The 13,887-nt window shown below is 37.6% G+C and overlaps 1 protein-coding gene across 4 annotated transcripts in view; it reads left to right on the forward strand.

Moving 5' to 3' along the window:
• The window catches only part of SLC44A5 (solute carrier family 44 member 5), a 418,726-nt gene that overhangs the window by 376,062 nt on the left and 28,777 nt on the right, over positions 1–13,887 (forward strand). For all 4 annotated transcript variants that reach the window (XM_017531591.2, XM_037739634.1, XM_017531572.2 and 1 more), the window contains exons 12-16: positions 8,575–8,674; positions 10,832–10,924; positions 11,380–11,467; positions 12,010–12,272; positions 12,796–12,890. In XM_017531591.2, the coding sequence (XP_017387080.1) occupies positions 8,575–8,674; positions 10,832–10,924; positions 11,380–11,467; positions 12,010–12,272; positions 12,796–12,890 (639 nt within the window). The remainder of the gene's footprint in view (positions 1–8,574; positions 8,675–10,831; positions 10,925–11,379; positions 11,468–12,009; positions 12,273–12,795; positions 12,891–13,887) is intronic.

A 13,887-nucleotide genomic window follows, 5' to 3' on the forward strand; every position in this document is an offset into this window, starting at 1 on the left:
GTTTTCACTGTCAATTTTTCTTTTCTTTCTTTTTTTTTTTTCCTTTTTTTGCTGTACAGAAGCTCTGAATTTTAATTAGATCCCATTTGTCTAACTTGGCTTTTATTGCCATTGCTTTTGGTGTTTTAGTCATGAATTCCTTGCCTATGCCTATGTCCTGGATGGTTTTGCCTACGCTTTCTTCTAGTGTTTTTATGGTGTTAGGTTTTATGTTTAAATCTCAAATCCATCTGGAGTTAATTTTAGTGTAAGGTGTCAGGTAGGGGTCCAGTTTCTGCTTTCTGCACATTGCCAGCCAGTTTTCCCAACACCATTGATTAAACATAGAGTCCTTTCCCCATTGCTTTTTTTTGTTTGGTTTGTCAAAGATCAGATGGTTGTAGATGTGTGGTGTTGCTTCTGGGGCCTCTGTTCTGTTCCATTAGTCTATGTCTCTGTTTTGGTACGAGTACCATGCTGTTTTGTTTACTGTAGCCTTGTAGTACACTTTGAAGTCTGGCAGTGTAATGCCTTCTGCTTTGTTCTTTTTGCTTTGGAATGTCTTGGCTATGCGGGCTCTCTTTTGGTTCCATATGAAGTTTAAAGTGTTTTTTTCCAGTTCTGTGAAGAAGGTCATTGGTAGCTTGATGGGCATAGCTTGAATCTATGGATTACTTTAGACAATATGGCCATTTTCCTGATATTAATTCTTCCTAACCATAAGCATGGAATGTTTTTCCAGCTGTTTGTGTCCTCTCTTATTTCATTGAGCAGTAGTTTGTAGTTCTTCTTGAAGAGGTCTTTTACATCCTTTGTTAGTTGTATTCTTAGGTGTTTTATTCTCTTCACAGCAGTTGTGAATGGTAGTTCGCTCTTGATTTGGCTCTCTGTTTGTCTATTATTGGTATATATGAATGCTTGTGATTTCTGCACATTGATTTTGTATCCTAAGACTTTGCTGAAGTTGCTTATCAGTTTGAGAAGATTTGGGGCTGAGATGATGGGGTCTTCCAGATATACAATTATGTCAGCTGCAAATAGAGACAGTTTGACTTCCTCCTTTCCTAATTGAATACCCTTTATTTCTTTTTCTTGCCTGATTGCTCTGGCTAGATCTTCCAATACTATGTTGAATAGGAGTGGTAAGAGAGGGCATCCTTGTCAAGTGCCTGATTTCAAAGGGAATTCTTCCAGTTTTTGCCCATTCGGTATGATACTGGCTGTAGGTTTGTCATATATAGCTTTTATCATTTTATGATACGTTGCATCAATACCTAGTTTATTGAGAGTTTTTAGCATGAAGGGCTGTTGAATTTTATTGAAGGCCTTCTCTGCATCTATTGAGATAATCATGTGGTTTTTGTCTTTGGTTCCATTTATGTGATAGATTACATTTATGGATTTGCATATGTTGAACTAGACTTGCATCTCCGGGATGAAGCCTACTTGATAGTGATGGATAAGCTTTTTGATGTGCTGTTGCAATCTGTTTGCCAGTATTTTATTGAAGATTTTTGCATCTATGTTCATCATGGATATTGGTCTGAAGTTTTCTTTTAGTTGAGACTCTGTTTTTGGTATCAGGATGATGTTGGTCTCATAAAATGAGTTAGGGAGGATTCTCTCCTTTTGTATTGTTTGATATAGTTTCAGAAGGAATGGAACCAGCTCCTCTTTGTATGTCTGGAAGAATTTGTCTGTGAACCTGTCTGGACCTGGACTTCTTTTGGTTGGTAGGCTATTGATTGCTGCCTCTACCTCAGCCCTTGTTATGGTCTATTCAGATTTTCAACTTCCTCCTGGTTTAGTCTTGGTAGAGTACAAGTGTCTAGGAATTTATCCATTTCTTCCTGGTTTACTGGTTTTTGTGAATAGAGATGTTTGTGGTAATCTCTGATGGTAGTTTGTATTTCTGTGGGATCAGTGGTGATATCCCCTTTATAGTTTTTTATTGCGTCTATTTGATTTTTCACCCTTTTCTTTTTTATTAATCTGGCCAGCAGTCCATTTTGTTGATCTTTTCAAAAACCATCTCCTAGATTTATTGATTTTTGGAAGGTTTTTTTGTGTCTCTATCTCCTTCAGTTCTGCTCTGATCTTAGTTATTTCTTGCCTTCTACTAGCTTTTGAATTTTTTTGATCTTCCTCTTCTAGCTCTTTCAATTTCAATGATACGGTGTCAACTTTAGGTATTTACTTGTTTCTCATGTGGACATTTATTGCTATAAATTTCCCTCTCGACACTGCTTTAAAGGTGTCCCAGAGATTCTGGTAAGTTTTGTCTTCATTCTGGTTGGTTTTGAAGAACATCTTTATTTCTGCTTTCATTTCATTGTTTATCCAGTTGACACACGGAAGCAAGTTGTTCAGTTTCCAAGTGGTTGTGTGGGTTTGAGTGTGTTTCTTGATCCTGAGTTCTAGTCTGATTGTGCTGTGGTCTGATAGACTGTTTGTTATGATTTCCATTCTTTAGCATTTGCTGAGGAGTGATTTACTTCCAATGATGTGGTCCATTTTAGAGTAATTGCAATGTGTTGCTGAGAAAAATGTATATTCTGTGGATTTGGGGTAGAGCATTCTGTATATGTCTATTAGGCCTACTTGGTTTAGCTCTGCATTCAAGTCCTGGATATCCTCGTTAATTTTCTGTCTCGTTGATCTGTCTAATATTGACAGTGGAGTGTTGAAGTCTCCCACTATTATTGTGTGGGAGTCTAAATCTTGTTTTAGGTCATTAAGAACTTGCTTTATGTATCTGAGTGCCCCTGTGTTGGGGGCATATATATTTAGGTTAGTTAGCTCTTCCTGTTGCATTGATCCTTTTACCATTATGTAGTGTCCTTCGTTGTCTCTTTTGATCTTTGTTGGTTTGAAGTCCATTTTATCATAGACTAGGATTGCAACCCCTGCTTTTTTTTGTTCTCCATTTGCTTGGTAAATCTTCCATCCCTTTATTTTGAGTCTATGTGTGTCTTTTTATGTGAGATGGGTTCCCTGAATACAGCACACCAATGGGCTCTGACTTTTTATCCAGTGTGCCAGTCTGTGTTTTTTGACTGGGGCATTTAGGCCATTTACATTCAATGTTAATATTGTTATGTGTGAATTTGATCTTGCCATTTTGTTACTGGCTGTTTTCTTTCCCATTAGTGGACTCATTTTCTTCGTTGCATTTTTGGTTTTTGCCAAAGCAAACCAGCTGGCAAAACTGGTACTTGTTCCTTTCCATGCTTAGTGTTTATTTCAGGAGCTCTTGTAGGACAGGTCTGGTGGTGACAAAGTCTCTCAGTAATTGTATGTCCATAAAGGATTTTATTTCTTCTTCACTTACAAAGCTTAGTTGGCTGGATATGAGATTCTGGGTTGAAAGTTCTTTTCTTTAAGGATGTTGAAAATTGGTCCCCACTCTCTTCTGGCTTGTAGGGTTTCTGCCAAGAGATCTGCTGTGAGTCTGATTGGCTTCCCTCTGTGGGGAACCTGACCTTTCTCTCTGGCTGCCCTTAGCATTTTTTCCTTCATTTCAACCCTGGTGAATCTGATGATTATGTGCCTTGGGGTTGCTCTTCTTTAGAAATATTTTTGTGGAGTTCTCTATATTTCTTGAAGTTGAATGTGGGACACCTTGCTAGGCTTGGGAAGTTCTCCTGGATAATATCCTGGACCGTATTTTCCAGCCTGGATTCATTCTCCCCATCATATTCAGGTACACCAATCAAGTGTAGATTAGATCTTTTCACATAATCCCATATTTCTTGGAGGCTTTGTTCATTTCTTTTCACTCTTTTTTTCTCTTGTCTTGCCTTCTCTTTTTATTTCATTGGGTTGATCTTCAATCTCTGATATCCTTTCTTCTGCTTAATCGATTCGGCTGTTAGAACTTGTGTTTGCTTCACGTAGTTCTCGTGCTGTGTTTTTCAACACCATCAAGTCGTTTATGTTCTTCTCTAAGCTGGTTATTCTAGTTAGCATTTTGTCTAACCTTTTTTTCAGGGTTTTTGGTTTCTTTGCATTGAGTTAGTACATGTTCCTTTAGCTCAGAAAAGTTTGCTATTATCCACCTTCTGAAGCCTGTTTCTGTCAATTCGTCACACTCCTTCTTGGTCACGTTGTGATCCTGTGTTCTTGAGGAGTTGTGATCCCTTGAGGGAGAAGAAGTGTTCTGGTCTTTGATGGTTTCATCTTATTTGCGCTGTTTTTTTCCTCATCTTTGTGGATTGACCTGGCTGTGGTGTCAGGGAGCTGCTTGATGAGGTCACTTGTCTGCCTGTGGAGGGGCTAGTGGGTTTTTAGGGACTCCTTCAGGTTACTATGGAATCTTCCTGTGTCTTTTGTTTATACTGGGAGGTTAGGCCCACCTCTTAGCTGACCTGTAGGGGCTGCTGGGTTGTCAAGAATGCCATCCCGTCCAGTCCTGTTGCTACGTAGGCTTCCTGTGTTTTTTGTTAAAACATGTAGCCCAGTCCCACCCCTCTAATGGTGGGTTGTGCCCTTCCTCCACTGAGCTGGATCATTCAGGGTTTGTCTCAGACTGTGGCACTGGCTGCACAACCCATTAGAGTCAGAGCTTCAGCCCTCTAGGGTTTGTGGGGGAGGGTAGGGACTGCCTAGCTGTACCTGGCTGACTCCCTCTTTCAGCTACCTCTTTCTCTGGTCGTGGGGTAGGGGCCCGCCCAGCTGCTCCCGCTTATATCTCCCTCTCTCTTCGGGTGGGTGGAGGGGGCGATAGCTCAGTCCTCAGGCTCTTCCAGCTGCCTTTTGGGCTTATGCATCTGTTTAGGTCTGTGCGCCAATCCAGGATACCGTCCTGGATTATTATTCAACTCCACACTTGTAATTCTTAGTGCTTAACTGGCAAAGACCCCCTGTTCTGTGTATTACTGAGGCTTTGGGGGAGGCGCTGTATCTGGACCAGAGCGCCAGAGGTGGAGCCTCCAACTGGCTGGTCAGATGCACTTTCTGGGTGAAGCAGCAGACCTCTCCACCTTGGTCTGCCCTGAGTGGGCTTTGCTCACTGTCAGACCAGACCCGTTGAAATGCATCTGGTAGGTACCTCAGTTGGAGCTAGGAGATCTCTGGATTTCTTCGTCTCTCTCACTGGGTGTTGTGTGCTGGAGTTGTGTCTAATTGGCCATCCACAAAATATTTTTTTAACTGGTACACCATGAATGAAGCTTGCAGGACTGGAAGTTGTTCTGGGTGTCTGTGAGTGAGTGGTGAGTGAATGTGAAGGGCATTACTGTATGCTACTGTAGACTTTATGTGCACTGTACTCATAGGCTACAACAAACGTATTAAAAGCTTTCCTTCTTCAATAACTAACCTTAGCTTACTGTAACTTTTTTACTTTATAAATTTTTAATTTTTTAATCTTTTTGACTCTTCTTTTATAACATTTAGTTTTTGACTTTTTTATAATAACACTTATACAAACACATTGTATAGCTGTACAGAAAACATTTTCTTTCTTTACTTTTTGTAAGTATTTTTTTTTATTTTTGTATTTTTAAGGGTTTCTTTCTTTTCTTTTAATATGTGTTGTTAAAAACCGAGACACAGGCCAGGCTTAGTGGCTCATGCCTGTAATCCTAGTACTTTGAGAGGCCAAGGTGGGAGGATCATTTGGGCCCAGGTGTTCAAGACTAGCCTAGGCAACATAATGAGGCCCTGTCTCTATTTTATTTAAAAAATTAGAAACAAAAAATTAAAAAAATTTGAAGACACAAACACATATATTATCCTAGACTTACACAGGGTCAGTATCATCAGTATCACTTTCTTCCACCTCCACATCTTGTCCCACTGGACGGTCTTCAGGGACAATAAAAAAACATGGAGTTGTCATCTCCTGTAACAATACCTTCTTCTGGAATATTCCTGAAAGACCCACCTGAAGCTGTTTTACATATAACTTTTTTTTTTTACAGTAAGTAGTAAGAGTACGCTCTGAAATAACAAAAAGTATTGTGTAGTAAATACATAACACAACATATTCATTATTGTTACCAAGTATTATATGCGGTACATACTTATATGTGCTGTACTTTTATATGACTGTCAGCACAATAGGTTTGTTTACACCAACATCACTCCAAACACATGAGTAATGCATTGCACTACAATGCCACTGGGCAATAGGAATTTTTCAGCTCCATTATAATATTGGGACAGGCATTGTATATGTTATATATGGTCATGCAGTGTATGACCATATATAAGTTCAAAAGACAGTTATATTTCTCTAATGTAATTATTTTGAATATGCAATTTTATGAAGGTAGAAGTTAAATATACAGTTTAACAGTGCAATGTAATAAAGTGATCCTTATATGTATTATCTTTGTAGGTTTGTTCAAAGAAGATAACAATTTTAGCATTATATGGTTATACTCCACAATTTGGGGTTAATTTTTTTTTTGAGATGGAATCTCTTTCTGTCACCAGGCTGGAGTGCTGTGGCACGATCTTGGCTCACTGCAACCTCCACCTCCCAGGTTCAAGTGATTTTCCTGCCTCAGCCTCATGAGTAGCTGGGACTACAGGTGTGCGCTACCATGCACAGCCAATTTTTGTATTTTTAGTAAAGACAGGATTTCACCATGTTGGCCAGGATGTTCTTGATCTCTTGACCTTCTGATCCACCTGCCTCGGCCTCCCAAAGTGCTGGGATTACAGGTGTGAGTTACTGGGCCTGGCCTAAATTAGTGTTTTAAGAGAATAAAATGTACATGAAAACGTAAATACACAGTATAACTAAAGGAAGATGTAGAAGTGAGATGATACATTAGTAAGATCCTTATATACCTTGGGGTGAACGTCTACTTGGAGATGGTAACTGATGTGTGATGTATCAGAATTTTAGTCATATAACAATAAAATGAAATAATGAGCTCTTCATCACTGGAACTGTTTAAGCATGAGCTAAATAACCATCTAGCAAGGAGGTTATAGACTGAATTCCTTCACAAGTGGGAAATAAGTTTCCATTAAGTTCCTTTTATACTTGCAGATTCTGATTCTTGATTTTAAGATCCATACCTTTTTTACTTTTTAACATTTCTGAAATCAAGATACATTTTCAAATTATTGAATAAACATTTAATGAAGTTTTTCTTTACTTTTCCCAAAAAGTTATTTAATTAAGGGCGTGTCCTAGAATTGAGGAAATATAATAATTGATGCAATTTGGCTTCAATTATCAATTATTTTAAAAAAATAAGCTAGCTGAAGAGAAAAGAAAACTGGAGCAAACTGAGAGCAGAGCAGGCGGTATTTACCATAAGGGTATAGAAGTGCCTCGTCAAACTAAAAACACCAGAAAGGCAGCTGCTTGCTCCTTGCCTCTGTTCACACTTGTTGTCTTGGAAAAGGATGGTCCCTTTGTCTTAAGGCTTTGTGATAAAGTCATTTCCATTTAGGATCGGCACCTATTTCCTTCATAATAGTGCCTGGTGGCCTTTCTGAAGTTACAGGTGGTCGGAAGCCCTCTCAGATGCAGAACATTTGGTAGATTGACCTGCCAGCCTGGGTGGTTCTACTGCTTTCTCAATTTCTAAGAACCGTTTTTTCCTTAAAGAGTTCTGCAGAATTATTTGACAATATATGCGAGTACCATGTTTCCTTGTGGTGTACGCTCTGTTCTGGTTTCTGTTTTTAAATCAAATGCCTGTTTGGGAGGAGATGAACGTATTTAGTCTATTAGATTTGTGCTGCTGGATTTTTTTTTTTTTTAAGTGTAACCTTGACTAGTTGTCTTATTGTTTATCCTGTAAGATTAGTCTATCGATTTAAGTTTGATAATTTAAAAACAAAAGTTTACTTTTTTAAAAAAGTTTACTTGGACTTCAAAGATTACTTGGAGTCAGGAAACGAAGCCCAAAAAGAAGAGTTCTTCTCCTTGCTGTCTTTCTTTATACATTTATATTCTTTCTTTGCAGATTCACTTATTTCACATAAAGATGGTTTTGACACAGTTTGTATAACCCACAATTCAAGATGTATAACCTTTAAGACTAAACTAAGTTGACTAAACTAGGTTCCCTTAGTTTTAATTCTAATACTTACATTGACCAAGTTGGGTTAAGTTTACACCCTGATTCCATCAACGGTGGCCATAGTGTGAAGAGTCGCAAAATAAAAATGGGACAAGAACCTGCTCTGCCAGCCAGCAAGGACAATTAAGAGGCGCTATGAGGAATGTGAACCCCTCACAATGTGTCTTCTGTATATTGTCTTATTCAATGAACTAAAGGTGGAAACATCTAAAACAGAAATTCCTAAAGCATTTCTTCCCTTCTTCCATGCCTATTTTCTAATTTCTAAAAGTTGTGTGAAATGTTTTTATGGATGGGATGAATGCTTTCCAAAAGAGAAATTCAAGCTGTTGCTAAAGGTTTTAATCTAGATTTCTTAGGATTTTGTGGAGGTTTTGAAAATTAATTTCTAAGATTGGTATTTTGAGAGAGATAACACTGCTTAGAGTATGAGATGTCAGAATTATCAGAAATAATCATAAAGTTCAATCCTAGCGTTTAGGGAAAGTTTGTTTCTGTATCTACTTGTATTACAGACTGATTTTTTTTTTTTTCCTGTTCAAAGTGATAATACTCTGCATCATTGAAGTGACTGTCATCCTCATGCTGATCTTCCTCAGGAATCGAATCCGAGTGGCCATTATCCTGCTGAAGGAAGGAAGCAAGTAAGGCCCTTAATGTAGAAACTCAGCTAAAGTGTATGAGTCAGTAAAAATCAGTCACTGTCCTTTGCATAAATGTCTTACCTGTTTTCCTTTTAAGAAGACTTTTAAAAGAAAGCATTTTCCATTCAGGAAAATTTGTTCAAGTTCACACTCTGCCACTTATTAGAAAAATCACCACTAACAAGTCCTTTAATATCCCCAAACCTCAATTATCATAGGGTAAAATAAGGGTAAAACCTATCTAGTGTTTGTATTAGCATTTTTTGAAAACCAAATATGTGTTAGGAGAATGACACGTGTGAAAGTAAGTGATAAAGTGCTATATAAAAGCTAGCTAGATTACATGTTATATTATTTTCATACTGGGTCATATGTTCATATTTATGGTTGAGATTATTTGCAAAACTTTAAATCACCATAATTCTATAAAGTCAGTTATATGCTATTGCCACTTCTGTCTGAGTGACAAAATTTTCTAATAGACAGGACAATTGATTCTAGCAGCACCAGACTATACATTTCATATCTAAAGCTTATAATTTAGGAACACTTTAAACCCAGAGCCATTTTCATTTTATTTAAGTTACAAAATAAGCATTAAATCTTTCATGAAATTCATGCTGAGAGAAAATAACCCCTACAGTTTCCACACTATTCCAAAAGGTCACTCAAGAATAATACTCTGGACTTTTTAATAATGCATGGAAGTAACCGGGAAAGCATTATTCTAAAGCTAACAGCCCGTGCTCTCTACTTAGCGTGATGGAAACTACATTGTCAATGATCAAGAACCAAATTATTTTTAACAGTCTTTAAGGATTATTTCAACAAAATTGCCATATTATTTTATTATAATAGTGCCACCTGAAGCCAGTGGTTTAAATAGTTAACAAGCACTTAAACTCTCTCTCCTTCCCACAATAACTGAAGCCCTATCATTAGCCACTGAAAACCACTGATTTTCTGGGTTTATTTCTTAAGTAGTATGATATTGTGCAGTTCACTGTAACTTGCTCTACTTGTTTCACTTCTAAATGTGCATTTGTGTGAGCATATGTGTTTGTGTTAAACTTCCAGTAAAACTGCAACAGGTTGATGGTTTGCTCGGGGGATAATGACTCAAATAGGCATGAGAATACAGGGTAAACCTAAGGACATACAATAATTAACAGCATATGGAGAAAGAGAAAACAGTATAGCTTAAATAGTGAGGGGAATAAGGTAGCAAATACAAAATGAATCTAAGTGTCAATGCATTAGGAGTGATAAAATTTTCACCTTATTTCTCAGTGGCCATATGAAACAGTGTTGTGTTTATCCAGTGTCATGTGCTGAAAGGTCATGTAACAGAAGTCACTAGAAGTAGTGCAATCAGATAGTGAACATTTCACAAGTCATGTCCTATTAGAAAATATCAAAGAAATTATCCTTGATAATTATATTTTCTAAAATTGCATTTTAGAAATTAAATTTTCATATTTAATTTAAATTTGTAATTTAAAAATACATGTAACTGCAAAGAGAAATTATATTTTATAAAGGAAAAAAGAATAAGGAATTACCTGAAGGGTTGCTATGTGGAAAAAATGGTAAAGTGGTCATTTCTTCTCCAGAAGTTAGAGGATATAATTTACAAACAGGCAAATATGAAGGAAATTTCTAATAACCTTAATAAGAAAATAGAATAAGCCATGTCATGCGAAAGTAAGTACCCATCACTCAACATGTTCACCAAAGGCTGGTGAACACATCCTGAAGGTAGTATAGGGGATTCCTGAATTAGTGGGGGATTCCCACAGTGTGACACATGATCTTCAAGGTCTTCTTCAATTTTAGAAGTCTAAGAATCTAAACAAAAGGAAGAAATGTCATGATTGCAATGTATCAAATCTTCATGGGTCAGACAGAAGTAACCAAAGGGAGGAAATCTGCGGAACTTTAGGCAGGAGTCGACATGTGCATGGGAAAAATGCCTCAACTTACTTTTAAAAATAGGTAAATAAATAAACAAAAATGTAAAACCAACTGAGAATATGCCAGAATGATCACCAAAAAAGAGTACATGGTTATTACCAGTTTTCTTTGAATTGATTCATTCTAAAGCTTATTTCTAGTTTTAACAATCATTTTGAATTTCAACTATTTGTTTTATTTCAGAGCCATTGGATACATTCCTAGTACATTAGTTTATCCAGCTTTAACTTTCATTTTGCTCTCAATCTGCATTTGCTACTGGGTCATGACGGCAGTGTATCCTTTGGTAAACTGGCCTCTCTAAACCTCAGGTTCACATGGCTATTCATGAACCAGGAGTTCGTGTTCAGTGTTTTCTATCCCTGGGAAGATGAGAAATATCCTACAGAAATAACTAATTTTTTTCCCAAGTTCTAAAAACATCTCAGTCTACTGATTGAATTTCCCCTCAAATAGTTCATATTATAGATTTATTTTATCTCCACATATGATACTACTCCTTAGCAATAAGCCAAGAAAGCGCCTATACATTTTACTGTTTTTAAGGGGCCACTCAGTGTAGCTGGCCCACATAACATTAATCTAAGCCTGAAAAATAGATGAATATTATGAAAATATTTGGCATTTTGGAAGTTAATTTATCATGCACTTTTGAGTTATCTGTAAATTGTTTTCTTGTCCATTTATTTTCAATCTACCAGCAATATTTATCCTTAATGGAGTCTATTCAGTTTCTTGGCGACATCAGGGGTACCTGTATACAAAGTCATAGCCCCAGAGGGGAACTGTATACATGAAAATCAAACCTGTGACCCAGAGGTAAGAAACACCTTTACTTGCTTCAGTTACTTACTTCAATATAGAAACTCTTTTATTTACTTACTTCAATATAGAATTCTGCTGCAGTTCATTTTGTAATTGTCATGGGAATTGTCCTGAAACAGAGATCCTATGCACTGATGGAGACCACTATGTGCTGAAGGGGAGGGTGCGTCAGGTTAGCAGGAGTATTGAAAACACTGGGTAGAATAGAGAGAAAGCACTGTATTTCCTGAGCTTGCCTGTCCTTCCATATACCCAAGACCAAACAAAGTAGGTATGGTCAACAACAACACTGATAAATGTGAGATTAGAATAGGTGCAGATTATGAGCATTCAATGGAAAATGAGACATTTTAGATGTTTTCCAGAGCTCATTAGAGAATTATATAAAGTGATATGATAGAAAAATAGAGGAGTAATAGCACGATATAATAGAGAAGAAACAGAACATGCAATTAGGGGGAAGAGGAAAAGACAGGGAAGTGTTCTCTTAGAGTGACATTTAATATTATGTTCTGTGTTCTTTTTTCTGAATGCAGATGTTTAATACAACTGAAATTGCCAAAGCTTGTCCTGGGGCTCTGTGTAGCTTTGCGTTCTATGGTGGAAAGAGCTTGTACCATCAATACATCCCTACTTTCCATGTATACAACTTATTTGTCTTTCTCTGGCTTATAAACTTTGTCATTGCATTGGGTCAGTGTGCCCTTGCTGGTGCATTTGCTACTTATTACTGGGCCATGAGAAAACCTGATGACATCCCACGATACCCACTTTTTACTTCATTTGGACGAGCCATACGGTAAGTTCCATGTTGAACCCTACACCTATCACCTCAGTTACATTTAGTGTGCTTGTAATTTAGTCTTAGCTCATTAATTCAACTGGCAAGGTACAAATGAGGTCAAAGGTATGATTCAAGATTCATAGATGCCCATTGGTTTTGTCTGGTTTCACAGCCACAGTTTTATAATACCTGCCCAAGACAATTTCCTTCTAAATGCTGTAGGTTACTAGAGAAAGAAAGAGACAGAGGAGGACACCAAATGAAAGACTGAGGATTAGCTTCGCTCTCCATTGAGCAGTTGAAACATCCTATTTTATGATGATAGACTATTAGTGTCATTTATGTCGATGAAAGGTGAGACAGATGTATATGGTTTAAAACCCTCTGTGGAGATCTTTATCAGTCTAAATAAGAGTATGCAAAAGGCTCTTTGCTGTTAATCCTTCTGCAGATACCTTTTAATTGTGAAAAATATTCAATTGGCATCCTTTTAAATAATAGTAAAGTTTTAACTTATTCTCATTTTATTTTTGTGCAGATATCACACAGGATCCCTAGCATTTGGATCTTTAATTATTGCATTAATTCAAATGTTTAAAATTATCTTAGAATACTTGGACCACCGTCTTAAACGTAAGATTTCAGAATTTATCTCAGATGTCCTGACTTTTGTGAAGAGAATATATTGGGTAGGGGATTGGGGGAGACCTGATGATTATAACTTGGACTAGGGTAGTAAGGATGGCAGGGCACGTTTGGGACCTGTTCTTTTCTGAAGAAAAACCAGAGAGAACTTGCTGAAGGATTGGATATCGGTGGGGGGGAGGGGAGGGGCAGCGGTGAAAAAAAGAGAGAAAAGGTATATGATTCCATTTATTAAGCTGTGGAAGGCAAGAGAAACAAATTTCAAAAAGAAATTAAGAATTCTGTTTTGAAATGTTATTGTTGAGAAGCATGATGGAGATGTCAGGTAGGCAGTTCCAAGCCTATAGTTCAGGTCAGGTTAGGCTGATAATATTAACGTGAATGTCACAGGGATAAATCTTCATACCCGATATATATTGTTAACAAACACATAAACTTTTCCTGGAATATACATTAAAAGATTTTATTATTAATAATGAAAACAGACTTGAAAAGGAACAAAAAAGCTGGAAGACTCACAATTCCTGATTTTGAAATTTGTTATAAATCTACAGCAATCAAGAGTGTGGTACAGGCATACGAATAGACATATGGAGCTAGAATAAAACAGAAATCCCAGAAATTAACTCTCACATATAAGACCATTCAATGGGAAAAGGTCAGTCTTTTCAATTAAAAGTGCTGGGAAAATGGGATACCCGCATGTAAAAGAATGAAGTTCAACCTTATCTTACATTAATATACAAAAATTGAGGGGGTTGATCCAAGATGGCCGTTTAGGAACAGCTCAGGATTGCAGCTCCCAGTGAAAGCGCAGAGGGTGAGTGGACGCCGCGTTTTTATTGCCCACAGACTAGGAAACTCGCGGGCAGAGGTGCTCCACGGTCACCAGCGCGGCTGTTTCGGCCAGCGCCGCTGCTTTGCCCCGCGCGGCTGCTTTGTCGGCGCCCCGGAGCCGCGGTTCTCCGTACAAAATACACTGGTC

This window comes from Cebus imitator, unplaced genomic scaffold (assembly GCF_001604975.1).
Source record: "Cebus imitator isolate Cc_AM_T3 unplaced genomic scaffold, Cebus_imitator-1.0 Scaffold3, whole genome shotgun sequence".
NCBI lineage: Eukaryota > Metazoa > Chordata > Mammalia > Primates > Cebidae > Cebus > Cebus imitator.